The following is a 15,473-nucleotide window of genomic DNA, read 5'->3' on the forward strand; positions in this document are numbered from 1 at the left end:
CTAAGCAAAAAGCCTGGGTAGTCTGGGATTTGAAGTTTTGAAGTCAGGTATTTTTACCAAGTGATGCTTTGAAGAAAGAACCATATTAATAGTTAACATTTATTATTGTTCAGGCCTGTGCAATGTTTCCTGTTTTAAGTTTTACAGCAACCCTATGAGTTGATAGCATCCTGATTTTGCAGGTAAAGAATTGGCCATGTAAAAGTTACATTATTTGAAACTTAATTTGGTGGCTCACGCTTTTATCCCAGCACTGGGTAGGCAGAGGCAGGCAGATCTCTGAGTTCGAAGCCAGCCTGGTCTACAAATCGAGGTCCAGGACAGCCAGGGCAGTTACACAGAGAAACCTTGTCTCAAAAAACTGGGGGGTGGTGGACGAGTTATATTATTGGCCTGAGGTCTTTGCCGCTCAGTGAGTTGTGCAGGAAGGGTTTGGGCTGTGGTGATTAGACTGAAATTCCAATTTTTTTCTTTTTTCTTCCTTGCTTTTTTTTTTTTTTTTTTTTTTTGGTTTTTTCGAGACAGGGTTTCTCTGTGTAGCTTTGCGCCTTTCCTGGAACTCACTTGGTAGCCCAGGCTGGCCTCGAACTCACAGAGATCCGCCTGCCTCTGCCTCCCGAGTGCTGGGATTAAAGGCGTGCGCCACCACCGCCCGGCTTTCTTCCTTGCTTTTGAGACAGGCTCTCAATGTAGGTTATAAGATGAGAGCCTATATCTGGAATGATGAATGAAAATAGTTTGGGTAGCTCTAAGAAGAGAAGATGAAGCCGGGTGGTGGTGGTGCACACCTTTAATCCCAGCACTTAGGAGGCAGGGCCAGAGAAACTCTGTCTTTAAACAAAAAAAAAAGGAAGAAGAGAAGATTAAACTATAATAAGGAATTGTGAGCAGAACAGGATAAACACTGAAGACAAGGCAGGAGATGCATAAAAATCACAAGGTATTCAATATTGGTCAGAGGAGAGAATTTCTTCCTTTTTGGGGGGGTGGGGGTGGGTTGAGACAGGGTTTCTCTGTGTAGCTTTGGAGCCTGTCCAGGATCTCACTCTGTAGACCAGGCTGGCCTCGAACTCACAGAGATACGCCTGCCTCTGCCTCCGGAGTACTGGGATTAAAGGCGTGCGCCAGCCTAGCAGAGAGAATTTCTTTAAAGAAGTAACAGAAAAGCTACAAAAAGGAGAGGGGGAAAGATTAAAATTCTCAGTTTTATCCTGGTCGAAGGACAATGAATTAAAAGCTTATGTTGAGAAAACTTGGGAGTCAGATTTGTTGGATTTTTTAGGTATTGCAATCTAAGGATTATGAAAGCACTGGGTGAATTTAGATTAGATAGAATGATCTGCTTGTTGTTGGAACCCATGGTGAAATTTACAGAATGAGTAATAAGAGAGTAGACCCTACAAGGAAAGGAGAACTTCATCTTTGAAATTCTTCAAGAGTGTAGCAGGCACATTGCCCATGGCACCTAGGAAATTGTGCTTCAGGAAGCAGCACAATTTTTATTTTGCTCTAACTGTAGCAGTGTGTATTTTATGTTTATTGATGGGTTGTATTTTATCTTAATATTATATCTGAATACTTTGGAGACTTACATGATCATTTAAAAATTGATGATATGGTTTTTGTCTTTCATGTAATTATAATGTTGATCTGCTGTTGCTAGGACATGGATTTTCCTTCCTTCTTTCCTTTTTTTGGTGGGAGGGCGGGGTGTCTCAAGACAGAGTTTCTCTATGTAGCCCTGGCTGTCCTAGAACTCACTCTTTAGACCAGGCTAACCTCAAACTCACAGTTTCGCCTACCTCTGCCTTCTGAGTGCTGGGATTAAAGGTGTGCGCCACACTGCCTGGCAAGACATGGGTTTTTCTTTAGCTTAGAAGGAGAGATAGAGTAAAATAAGTATACCCTGCTTTTGATTTTTGTTTTTAAGTGATTTTGTTTTGTCTCCTCAGCTCTTCAGGAAGCTGCAGCAAGGTTTGAAGAGTTAAAGGCCCAAAAGGAGCTGAGACAGCTGCAGGAAGATCGAAAGAATGACAAGAAGCCACCACCTTATAAACATATAAAGGTGAGGGACCCGTCTTGGGAGGCTGTGTAGTAGAGTGAACTGTATGGCTCCTTTCTTTTTGTTGCTCATGGTAAACATGTAAAAATTGCTTTGAGACTTGAGAGCATACAAACAGAAAAAGTAATTCATTGTCATTTCCAGCAAAATTGTGGGAGTTCTCTCCTTGTCAGACTTGGCCATAAGCTTCCGTGCCCACTGAACCATCTCACTGTCCCTCTTCAGGATTACTATTAGCATTTTGTGGGTTTTTTTTTAAATTTATGAATAATTGATTCCTCCACCTCCAAAAAAAGGTGATTATTTGTATATATTAGTTTTTATAACATCTTATGTCAGACCCTGGTTTTAAATTCCTTTGGCCTAGCAACTTTGACATTGATTTTTTTTTTTCCCTAGCGCTGGAGGTTATAGCACTCTACCACCAAGCTACAGTCTCCCAACCCCACCCCTTTTTAATTAGAGATGGGGTTCCAGTTGTCCAGGCTTGCCTTTACTTTGTGATCTCCTGTCTTAGTCTCCCAAATAGATGGGATTAAAGGTATATACCAGCATACTTGGCTTGAAATTTACATTTCATGTATTAACTATGGCTTTATTATTACATGAGCTGCTTCAGTCTTGAGTTCTTCAAACCATGTAAAATATGTCATAACTTGAAGGAAGTGATAATTGTCTATTAAAGGTCCTGGATTGTTTTATATTGACCTTCCATGATACTATGTACTTCTCCAGGTGAACCGTCCTATTGGCAGGGTACAGATCTTCACTGCAGACTTGTCAGAAATTCCCCGTTGCAACTGTAAAGCTACTGATGAGAACCCCTGTGGGATAGACTCGGAGTGCATCAACCGGATGCTGCTCTATGAGTGCCATCCCACAGTGTGTCCTGCTGGAGGGCGCTGTCAGAACCAGTGCTTTAGCAAGCGCCAGTATCCAGAGGTCGAAATTTTTCGCACGTTACAGAGGGGCTGGGGTCTCCGGACAAAAACAGATATTAAGAAGGTAAAGAAAAACTTAAATTATAGGGTTTTTTGTTATCGTTGTCGTTTTCTTGAAGTAAGTGGTACTTCTTGATGAACATGAGAATATTACATAGAGGACACAGAGTTAAGGATTATAATAAGGTCCAAAGTATAGAGAGGTTTGAGAGTGGATGATCTTGTCATCAAAGTCCTTACATTGGTCGTGTTCACTATGTAGAATAAAACAGGGAGAAATACTTGGAGATATTTTAAGATTATTTACACTTTTGTGAAAATTCTAGAGCCATTGGTGAAGATGAGGGGAAAAGACATGGTTATATTTTAATAAAATATTTTAATTGGGAGAAACAGTTTGGGGTTATTAAGTGTGATAAGCAGTGTTGAGCTTTCACAGTGAAAATGCAGGGAATCTTCAACATGAAATGTGGAGGGCCTCCACCACCTCTGTCTTCATTTAAGGCAAATCAATAGTTTATTAAGAGGTGTGTGTGTGTGTGTGTGTGTGTGTGTGTGTGTGTGTGTGTGTGTGTGTGTGTGTGTGTGTTATTTGTTTGTTTGTTTATTTTGCTTGCTGTATGTATGAGGGTGTCAGATCCCCTGGAACTGGAGTTACAGACAGTTGTAAACTGCCATGTAAACTGAATTGAACCCAGGTCCTCTGGACGAACAGCCAGTGCTGTTGAGCCATCTCTCCAGCCCCTTTAATTTTGAGAAAGGTGGATGGGAAGGAAGCCCAAGAATGTAGGTGTGGGCTTTTCAAAGAGGAGTTGCCAGGGTCTTCAAGTGTTTTATTTTGTTTGTTTGTTTGTTTTGATTCTTCAAGACAGGGTTTCTCTCTGTTGCCCTGGCTGTCCTGATATTAAACTCACAGAGATCCACCTGCCTCTGCCTCTGCCTCTGCCTCTGCCTCTGCCTCCTGAGTGCTGGGAATAAAGGGGCACACTACCACACCTGGATGTTCAAGTTTTTAACAGATAATATTATACATTCTGGAGAGAAAAATAAGTCTTATTTGATAATTTAGTAAAATAAACCTTATTTTCATAATTTCTAAAGAATTTTGTTGGGGGCTGGATAGATGTCTCTGGCTGTTCTTCCAGAGAACCCAGGTTCAATTCCCTGCACCATCCAGCAGCAGCTCACAACTGTTTGTAACTCTAGTTCCAGGGGGATCCAGAATCTTCACACAGACATACATGCAGGCAAAACACCAATGCACATAAGATAAAAATAATTTTTTTTTAAAGAAGAATTTTGTTGAGGTTTCTGGGAAGCACAGTGAAGCCATTTACCATTATTTATCTTTTTTGCCAGCCAGGGTAAGGATTGAAGTCTGGAACGGTGTAATTGTGTTATCCAGAGTAGCGTGGACAATAGTAGGAAATGTAGGAAAGTAAGCAGGGCGAGCGCCAAGGAAGAGGAAATAGGTGAAGCTGTCTTCAGGCCTCGGGCTGTGTGTGTGTGTGTGTGTGTGTGTGTGTGTGTGTGTGTGTGTGTGTGTGTGTGTGTGTGATTCCTTCTCCGTTTCTAATTCTGGTGAAGTGATTAAGGCACCATAGATAATAAAATGCACATATTCTACTGTGGAGAATCATCCATATTATTTTTTAAATAAAAGTTGTAAACATCAGTGTACTTTACCTTTAAGTTATGAACTGTTTCTTACTCTAGGGTGAATTTGTGAATGAATATGTGGGTGAGCTAATAGATGAAGAGGAATGCAGAGCTCGAATCCGTTATGCACAAGAACACGATATCACTAATTTCTATATGCTCACTCTAGATAAAGTAAGTGTTTGTCCCAAACCCAAGTTCTAGACCCTGTCTGTCCATATGCATGAGAATTTTCTTGATCTTGATTCTGGAGGGGTTAAATTTCTCATTTTTAACAGTAAAGCTGTTTTTAGTACTCTTTTTGAATGGTCTAATATAATTTGGGTTTTTTTAATGCCATTAAAGTATATGAAAAGGCCACAAGAGTTAATAATCCTTTACCCTTTTATTTTACAAACTGGAGGACTAACTAGTATATTGTGATGATCGTGAAAGTCAGTGGTCCTCACCTTTCCTAAAGCTACAACCCTTTACAGTTCCATGTGTTCATTGCTACTTTATAACTAATTTTGCTAGTGCTATGAATCGTAATGTAGATATCTATATTTTCTGATGATCTTTTTGGGGTCGTGACCCACAGATATATGTAAATTGTAAAACTTAAGAAATCAAGTAAGCATCTGGTTTTTTGTTTGTTTGTTTGGTTTGGTTTTTCGAGACAGGGTTTCTCTGTGTAGCTTTGCGCCTTTCCTAGAACTCACTTGGTAGTCCAGGCTGGCCTCGAACTCACAGAGATCTGCCTGGCTCTGCCTCCCGAGTGCTGGGATTAAAGGTGTGCACCACCACCGCCCGGCTGTTTTTAATGTTTTATTTTAGGGTTATTGGAGTTATATTTTGGAAGAAAATTTCAAGTGTGCCTATTTCTTATATATCTACCGTTCTTTGTGCTTGAATATTAGATCCCAGCGAATTTTTTTCCTATACAATGATTTTGGAGTTCTCCCTTTGCTAGTATGAGATTTTAACTTAGAAACCTATACACCCTAGTCAAACATTGTACAACTGAACTACAACTTCAGCCTATTTTACTTCTGTTTATTTATGTTATGACATTTTGTTTGTTATTTTATGCTTTGTTATTTCATGTTAGTTACTTTAGGTTAGGTTGTTATAGTTGAATTTGGATCAGAAACTTACTGCGTTACCTCAGCCGGCCTAGATGTTGCTCCTGTTCTGCCTCTGCATTCTCAGTACCTGGGATTATATTGGTGCCCCATCATGCTTAGACTAACAACTCTTCTCCTGGCATTTACCTTTGTAAATATTTCTTAAGTTGTACTCTTGTGTTTATGAGTCTTTACTGCAAGACATTCTCAATTATACTTAATGTCTGATTAAGTACTTAAATTTCATTAAATGATTTTTAATGTACCCCGGTCTGTAAACTTTCTAATTTAGAAAATGGAATAAGCTGCTGCGTCTCTGAGGCAGTGGTTCTTAAACTTCAGTATAGATCAGAGTCCCCTAGGTGGGCTTGTCATAACAACACATTGTTAAACCCACATAGACTTTCCTCTTTAGTATATCTGAAGCATAACCTTCAAGTGGAGTTGGTGGTAGAACCACCACTCTGAGAAATCTTGATTTTTAAAAGGATCCACTTCATCTTATTATAGAAAATAGTTATTTTCTACATAGCAGAGGTTTCAGGAAATCTAACAGGTGGCTTTTCTTGAAATTCTAGGATCGAATTATTGATGCTGGTCCAAAAGGGAACTACGCTCGGTTCATGAACCACTGCTGCCAGCCTAACTGCGAAACACAGAAGTGGTCTGTGAACGGAGACACGCGAGTTGGTCTTTTTGCTTTGAGTGACATTAAAGCAGGTAAGGTCATTAAAGGCCCTGGAGCTCAGGCCTGGGTTTCAAGTTCTTCATTTACATCTAAAAATCTGCTGTGTCCTCCACTTGGACAGTAAATCTCCCAATTGCCAAGGATATGCAGACATGTAAAGACTTTCCAGGTGATGCAGGGCATATGGTGGCACACACTTTCGATCCCAGCACTTGAGCACTTGGGAGGCAGGGGCAGGTGGATCTCTGAGTTCCAGGACAGCCTAGTCTACAGAGTGAGTTACAGCACCAGGGGCTATATAGTGATACTTACAGGTAGTACTTGAGCATGCTTTCCTATTTTGTATATTGTTTTCCAGGGTTTTTTTTTTTTCTTTCTAATCTGATACAATAGAGATGTAATTTATAATTTTAACCATCTTAGCTGTGCAGTTCCAAGGTATACCTATTTGTACAACTCTTACTTTCTGCCCCAAAAGACTTCCATCTTCCCACCTGAAGTTCTTCCTGCTTTCCTTTCTCCAGTAACCCTCCTACTTAACAAATTCTGTCTCTGAATTTGCCTGGGATTTCCCCCCCTTTTCTTAGTGGAGGAGAGGGTTGGGGGTTGTTTGTTTGTTTGTTTGTTTGTTTTTGGAGACAGGGTTTCTCTGTGTAGACCAGGCTGGCTTCAAACTCACAGAGATCCTCCTGCCTCTGCCTCCCGAGTGCCCCGAGTGTTGGGATTAAAGGTGTGCGCCAACACCACCTGGTTCCTGTTTGTTTGTTTGTGTACTGGTGATTTGCCAGCAAACTGGAGTTACAGACACAGCTGCCATTTGGGTGTGGGGAATGGAACCTGGGTCCTCTGGAAGAGCAGTCAGTGCTCTTCTTAACCATCTCTCCAGGGCCAGTTTGGTTTTTTTGTTTTCTCATTGTGTACACCAGACTAGCCTTGAACTCTACCTGCTTCTGTTGGAATTAAAAGCAGGGTCCACTATGCCTGGCTTGGCAGGAACTTTATATAAAGAGAATCATATAATAGTCCTTTTGTGACCAGTTTCTTTTATTTATCATAGTGACTTTAAGGTTGAACATAAGTAGGTTTAAGGTTCAAACAAACAAACAATCTAGGCCTTTAACTTTTAATTTGAGACAGGGTTTCACTGTATATAGCCTTGCCTGGCCTAGAAATCGCTATGTAGACCAGGCTCCCCTTGAACTCATAGCCTCTGCTTCTTGAAGTCCCCCAAAATTGGCCTGCCTTAGAAACTTGTAGCTTCTCCAGTCTCCTTTTCAACTTAGCCTTCCACATTTGCTGCAATATCACCATGTAAATTAAAGAATCTTCTGCCACCCATCTCCATGTCTTAAGGGAGTGGAGGGCTCAAGTCATGGGGTTGGGAATCTGTATACTCAATAAACATCTTACCACTGGACTTCTCACCAACCCCCAAGATTATGTTATAAAACCACTGATTTCTGCCGGGCGTTGGTGGCGCACGCCTTTAATCCCAGCACTCGGGAGGCAGAGCCAGGCGGATCTCTGTGAGTTCGAGGCCAGCCTGGGCTACCAAGTGAGCTCCAGGAAAGGCGCAAAGCTACACAGAGAAACCCTGTCTCGAAAAACCAAAAAAAAAAAAAAAAAAAACCACTGATTTCTGATATAACCGGAGAAGTGGTAGTTTGGACATAGTATTACTCAGTTCTATCATGGTCATGTAAGAATGTAGGAGTGAGATGATTTAACCCCAAGCAAATATTGAGATACTTGTGAGTAATCTGATATGAGTGACTAGTTGGATGGTATATTTATATGATGAATATTTTCCCTATCGATCACATTTTTGTTGTGTGACAATAACTGAGGAACAACTTCAGGTATATGGATATGGGTATTTATTTGGACCTAATGTTTGAACAGTCTCTCTATGGTAGTTTTTTGTTTTTTGTTGTTTGAAACAGTTCCTCTGTAGTTTTGGTGCCTGCCCTGGATCTCACTGTGTAGACCAGGCTGGCCTTGAACTCACAAAGATCTGCCTGCTTCTGCCTCCTGAGCACTGGGATTAAAGGCATGCATCACCAGTGCCTGGCTGTGTGGTGATGGGGGGGGGGGTGTTTGAGACAGGGTTTCTCTGTATAGTTTTGGTGCCTGTCCTGGATCTCGTTCTGTAGACCAGGCTGGCCTCGAAGTCACAGATATCCGCCTGCCTCTGCCTCCTGGGTGCCCCAAGTGCTGGGATTAAAGGCATGCGCCGCCGCCGCCGCCGCCGCCACCACCCGGCAGTAGTTTTTAAATGTACAGAAAATACCTGATATTTCAAAGTTAATTTTTCTAGGGCTATGATAGCAGACTAGCCTAGACAGTTTTTTGTTGTATTGTTTTTAAGATTTTTTTTTAATTTGTGTGTGTGTGTGTGTGTGTGTGTGTGTGTGTGTGTGTGTGTGTGTGTCTAAGTGTGTGTGGTTGACGATGGAGTCCAGAGGGGGCACCAGAGTTAGAATAGCTAGAGTTAGAAGTGGCTGTGATCTGCTAGGTGTAGGTGCTGGGAACTGAACTCAGGACCTCTGAAAGAGCATTAAACACTCTTAACCACCATCTCTCCTGTCCTCTATTGTATTTTGGGTTGGTTTGTTAGTGTTCTGTTTTTGTTTTAAGACAGTCTCACTGTGTAGTTCTGGCTGGCCTGAAACTTGCTATGTAAACCAGCTACCCTTGAATTTGGAGTTCTGCCTCTGTCTTCCAGTGCTAGGATTAAAGATGTAGGCCACCATGCCCTGCTTTGTAGCTCATTTATGCTAGGCATTTGCTCCTGCACTGTGGTACACCACTGTCCCCTACTCATATAAATTGTTAAAATGAGAATAGGATAAGTAGCATCACCCATATTTGGACCAGTAATTCTATAGGCAGTGTGAGGTGGGAGCCACAGCCTTGCTATTAACCCTGGTTGGTCTTGGGTTTTGTGGGGTTTTTTTTTTTGTTGTTGTTTGTTTGGGGTTTTTCTTCCAGCCTCTCAGTGATCTAACTACATATGACTCTTAATTCTGCAATACGAGTCTAAGTCACTTGGTTTTATATTTTGTTCACCTAAAGAAATAATGATTTCCAGCATCTGTTGAAAACCCTCTTTCTTGGTCTCACTGTTGGAATGTATATCAGGGCTGCCAAAATGGTTAAATAGGTTACTGTCCAACCCTAGTGACCTGAGTTGGATTTCCAGGACCACAGAGTGTGAAAACCAAGTCACAAGTTGTCCACTGACCCCCACACATGTACCCCATATACGTACATACACATACAGACTCGCTCATATGCACACAGACAAAACAAATGTTCTAAAATTTTAAATAGAAAATAGAATATTGGGGCTGGAGAGTTGGCTCAGTGGTTAAAAGCACTGACTGCTCTTCTAGAGGACCTGGGTTCAATTCCCAGCACCTACATGGCAGCTCACAACTATCTGTAATTTCAAGATCTGACATCCTTACACAGACATATATGCAAGCAAAACACAAATGCGCATAAAATAAAAAATGGAAAAAAATAGAATATCGGTCTGCAATTACTAATATTCATGAAACTTGATGATTTTGAGTATGAATGATTAACCTTGCATGTTAGCTGTGAAGTTATAAAAAATACATGTGTTCATATTCATATAACATTCTCATATCTGTTAGGCCTCCCTGCTTTTGAGTTTGAGTGTTTCTTATGTTTTATTTCCTTTCAGTTCTGATTCACTAAAGTTAGGTCTGATTCATTCTTTGCTTTATTGGGATTTGTTATTGTTTAAGATGGGGCTAATTCAGCCTTTGAACCTCTGGAATTATAGGTATAAACTACCTTGCCCAGCTCAAAGAGTACATTTTTGTGCATTAATTTACTACAATTTTGGTTTTGTTGTTGTTTGTTTGTTTGTTTTTTAGTTGGGGGGAGGCTTTGCTAGTTATAAACCTAGGGTTTCTCACATACTAGGCAAGCAAGCTATGCTCCTAGTCCTGTATACCGGTCTTTAAACTTTACATACTGCTGTGGATATTGTGTTGTATTCTCTGAATAGATGATGTATGATAGTATTTCTCCATTTATAACATGGGATATTTGGCCTGCTATGATAGCACATACTTGTAATCTCAGTACTCAGGAAGTGGACACAGGAAGACTACACTGTTGGTTTACGGTTAGCCTGGTCTACACGAGATATTGTCTCTCTCTGAATGAATAAAGCTACTCCAAGTTCAGATCCCTTAACCAGGTTATGTCATAACTAGTATGTATCACCCATCTGTGATCTTACTCTCCTTATAGTATTACTTTGCAGTGAAATGCCTCTTCCCCTGAATGCTGCCAGACAGGGTATTTTCACAGGTTCACAGGGACACACAACTGGCAGGGGCTCTTGCAATTTGCATTCCGTGCCTGGATACTGACAAAAGTGTGTGTGTGTGTGTGTGTGTGTGTGTGTGTGTGTGTGTGTGTGTGTGTGTAGATCAGAAGACATCAGATGGTGGTCCCTGCCTTTACCTTGCTTTGAGACAGGATTTCTTTTTTGGTCCTCTGTTGCTTACCCTAATCTGGATAGCCCTTGAGCTCATGGCGATTCTCCGGTCTCCACTCAGATATTCAGCTTTCATGTGGATGGATTCTTAGAATTCAAACTCAGGCTCTCATGCTTACATGGCAAGTGCTTTTAACCACTGAGCCATCTCCTCAGACCTGTTTTGTTAAGATGTAGTCTCACTCTATTGAGTGCTAGTGTGATACTCACTATACACTGATCTTCTGCCTCTGTTTTGAGTGCTGGCATTACAGTATATACCAACATCCTACCATCAAGTTGTATGTTTACTTTTATTAGTAAGTTAGTGTATTTTGAATCTAAATAGTTGAAAAACGATGGAAAAGTGAAAGAAATATTACTTATTTTAAATATCACTTACTGCTTAAATTTCTGTTATATACCAGGTGTGATGGCACTCGCCTTTAATCCTGGCACTTGGTAGGTAGAGGCAGGCAGATCTCAGTTAGTTCAAGGCCAGCCTGGTCTACAGAGCTAGTTCCAGGACAGCTAGGGCTGTTACACAGGGGAACCTTATATGGGGTTGGGGGGGGGGGTTAAAATCTGTTACATTAGATAATTAATAACACAAATTTAAATTTTGTTAAAAGTTATGCACTACCACATCTGGGTGAGAATGTCATTAATGCTAGCGCTCAGGAGGCAGAGGCAGGAGGATCTCTTATTTCTGGGACAGCCAGGACTATAAAGAGAGACCCTGTTTCAAACAATAAATAAAAGTAAAATTATTCAATTAGAAGTTATTGTCATTTATAATTAACAAATAATATAACCATATATGTTAATATTTTTGTGGTCTTTATGCAGGCACTGAACTTACCTTCAATTACAACCTAGAGTGTCTTGGGAATGGAAAAACTGTCTGCAAATGTGGAGCCCCGAACTGCAGTGGCTTCTTGGGTGTGAGGCCAAAGGTACCACTTTCTAAACTTTTATATTAGCAACAATGGTATGTCTTCCTCGTACCATTCTTAGAGACAGTGCTAGGGATGAGTCTTTATTGTAAGAAACTATTCTTTGGAAAAATGGAATTGATTATCACTAGTACCACTGACAGTTTACTGAGCAGTCTCGTGATCTAGTTGGTATTGCTGTAGTGTTTTGAGTAATTTTGACTTAATAGTACTTTTCTAGCCAAAAAAAAAAAAAAAAGGCTACAAAATAAAAACTGTGAAGTAGGTTACTTTGTGGTCTCAGCTTACCTCATACCTTCTACTAAGCTACTTAGATTTCCCAGGTGTGTGGTTGTCTTTTTCTAGAGGCATCAGTAGAGTTTATTATACTATAGTACCATAGATAGATATAGATTATTGGACTAATGATGTAGCTCTGTGGTAGGATGCTTTCCTGGCCCATGCTAAGCCATGGGTTCACCACCAAAAATATATATATAGAGAGAAAAAACTTAATCTCCCTATTATAACAAAGTAGAATCATTATTGTATCTCCCTGTGTTTATGTACGTTTAACTGAGTTACAGTGCTGTAACTGTTGAGGAGATTTGTCCTTTATGTTATGTGTGTGTGTGTTTTGCCTGTGTAGATGTCTGTATCACGTGCAAGCAGTATCCCGAGAGACCACCAAGGGTATTGGAGCCCCTAGAACTGGATTTAGAAACAGTTGTGAATCTCCTTGTGGAATCAAACCCAAGTCCTCTGGAAGACTAGCCAGTGCAGCTCTCCAGTGCCTCCTACCCCTTTTTCTTTTTTAAAAGAGACTCTGTCTTATCCAGCGTAGCCTTGACCTTGAGTCTGTCCTCCTGGCTCTGCCCCTTACGTGCTGGGATTACAAGTGTGCAACCCCATCCCTGGCTGCTGTTTTTCGTTGAAGGATTTTTTTGGTTGTTGTTGTTTTTTGTTTGTTCATTTGTTTTTCTCTTAGATTTATTTATTTTGTATGTGTACATACAAAACATATATGTGTACATACATATAACATATGTGTGAGTGTTATAGGGTGGTTAGAAGACAACCTACGGGAATCATGTGAGCGCTGCCTTGAAGACCACAGCCTTTACCTATTGAGCCATCTCTCAAGCCCCTGATGGCTTCTTTTTCTTTTTTGTTTTGTTTTGTTTGTTTGTTTGAGACATGATCTCAGTATGTAGGTCTGGCTATCCTGGAACTAACTATGTAGAGTAGGCTAGCCTCAAACTCATAAAGATCTACCTGCCTTTGCCTCCCAAATGGCATGCACTACCATGCCTGGCTGCCAAGCCTAATGACCTGAATTCAGTCTCCAAAAACTTCAAGGTGGAAGGAAGTAGGGAACCGAGTCCTTCAAGTTGTCCTCTGATTTTCACACACACAAAAACACCATGGTACATTTGTGCCCATACACAGACACATACACACACAATAAGTGGATGGAGTAAAGTGGATGGAGTAAAATTTTTACTTAAAATAAGCTGGGCAGTGGTGGCACACACCTTTAATCCCAGCACTCGGGAGGCAGAGCCAGGTGGATCTCTGTGAGTTCGAGGCCAGCCTGATCTACAGAGCGAGATCCAGGACAGGCACCAAAACTACACGGAGAAACCTTGTCTCGAAACCCCCCCCACCCCAAAATAAAATTTGCATACCTGAGTTGATAGGTTGTTGACTGATCAATATCTGGCCTCCAGAATCAACCCATTGTCACGGAAGAAAAGTCAAGGAAATTCAAGAAGAAGCAACATGGGAAGCGCAGGAGCCAGGGTGAAGTCACAAAGGAAAGAGAGGATGAGTGTTTCAGCTGTGGGGATGCTGGTCAGCTCGTCTCCTGCAAGAAGCCAGGCTGCCCAAAAGTTTATCATGCCGACTGTCTCAATCTGACCAAGCGACCAGCAGGTTGGTGCCAAAGTCCATTTAGAGCACTCCTTGTTCTCTGTCAGAGTTTTCAGGATCTGATGCCACTTGCTTCAGTCTGAAAGAGAATGCTATTTGTGAGCACATGTCAACTGTTGAGGGATCTGGGATCTGGTCCATGTTTTTATTTTGGCAATAAAGATTTGTTTTCTGTCCATATGTGCATGAGGAAAAGGCAAATAAAGATTGATGAGATTGCTTGTTGCAGATAGTTGTAAGAGTTGCATGGAAAGACAGGCAGGTGTTCTGACCCTAAGGACATTAAATCATGTTTCCTTTCCAAAGGAAGAGTAAGGCATAATAGGACTTTAGATGTGCAAGTCATTGAAAGCTGGGTCAACAACCTTTTACCTACAGTTTCTCTCAACCCTGCAGGAGTCTCCTACCCTGCAGTGTAGACTTTTTCTTTGTAGATGAAGTAGTTGTGTCAGTTTACACATAAGACAGCTGCTCAGGTAGATGAGGGAACCAGGAATTTGTCTTGGGAAAAGTTGATATCCTTTGGGCAGTGATGTGGGTCTTAGGATTTTAGCCGTTTGAACAGGCTAACTATTGTAAAGTACGAACAACAGATGCATATGGAACTATTTTAAAGGGATGTTAATAAATACACATCACTAATGCCTGCTTCCAAAATGTAGACAAAGTGGAGAACTGAAGGAGTCCGTGGAGTGTGTTTCTGAATTGATTTTCTTTCAGTTTGTATAGTCCAGGGTCATGCTAGAACAGAAAGTCAAGTAGAGAAGGTGGTCAAAGCCATTGTGTTGAAATGCCAGTACCAGGAAGCAGAAATGGGATCATTTTAGAATCACTTTGTTTCATGGCACAGGATAGGACTGGCATGATCTTGCTTGTGTTCCATCAGTGAGTTCTAGCCTAGTTTATTTGGAGGTGGGAACACTCATGTGCTTCATGGGGAAATAGATACAAGTTTAGGTTAGTTTTAGGTCTTCCCCTATTTCTACATGGACAATCCAGATAAAGCTTTGTGCTGGTTTCAAGACTTAAAATTCAGCAAAGGTGAGTAGTCGGCTTCCCTTATTATTTTTGCAACTATGTGTATTTATCCTATTTCTGTTGAAAACAAAATAAGCAAGAATGTTAAAAAGCTGGAATGTTCCTCTTTGACTTGGATGTTTAAAAGCTGTCTAGATCTGGGCATGGTGATAAACCTAGAACTGTAAGTTAAGGCAACCCTGGGCTACATAGTGAGACCCTATCTCAAATAACACAAAACAAACTAAATAATAAAAGCTCTTTTAGGACAAACAGAATTTGTGAAAAATGCAGAAGTAGTAATAATTGTTTCATCTAAGAGGAACTTTGGGGTTTATTTGGTTGTTTTCCTACTGTACAGCCCTTGCTAGAAATAGTCTCTTGCTTGTGTGTAGTTGATACTTAGTTACTCAACCTTGATTCTTTGCTGTTATTTTATATATTGTTTTGTGCAGAAGAGGAAGCTGAAATTCTGGGGAAGGAGTAATGGCAGGTGAGTGGCACAAACTCTGAAGAATGTGGCAGTTTGAAGGAGGCTTTGCAGCCACTCCTGTGGACCAGTCTCAGAGCATGGCTCATCTCACATGCATCTATTTTCCCTAAGCCTTTGTTCA

At 40.9% G+C, this 15,473-nt stretch overlaps 1 protein-coding gene across 3 annotated transcripts in view; it reads left to right on the forward strand.

The window, feature by feature from the left end:
• Positions 1–15,473, forward strand: part of Nsd1 (nuclear receptor binding SET domain protein 1) — a 113,929-nt gene that overhangs the window by 92,254 nt on the left and 6,202 nt on the right. For 2 of the 3 annotated variants that reach the window (XM_006976804.4, XM_015995706.3), the window contains 6 exons: positions 1,953–2,065; positions 2,798–3,067; positions 4,720–4,836; positions 6,347–6,488; positions 11,825–11,931; positions 13,641–13,845. In XM_006976804.4, the coding sequence (XP_006976866.1) occupies positions 1,953–2,065; positions 2,798–3,067; positions 4,720–4,836; positions 6,347–6,488; positions 11,825–11,931; positions 13,641–13,845 (954 nt within the window). Of the gene's footprint in view, positions 1–1,952; positions 2,066–2,797; positions 3,068–4,719; positions 4,837–6,346; positions 6,489–11,824; positions 11,932–13,640; positions 13,846–15,314; positions 15,353–15,473 lie in introns of all 3 variants that reach the window. The other variant, XM_042278528.2, reaches the window with a different exon arrangement.

The sequence above is a fragment of the Peromyscus maniculatus genome, chromosome 5 (assembly GCF_049852395.1).
Source record: "Peromyscus maniculatus bairdii isolate BWxNUB_F1_BW_parent chromosome 5, HU_Pman_BW_mat_3.1, whole genome shotgun sequence".
NCBI classification, from domain to species: domain Eukaryota; kingdom Metazoa; phylum Chordata; class Mammalia; order Rodentia; family Cricetidae; genus Peromyscus; species Peromyscus maniculatus.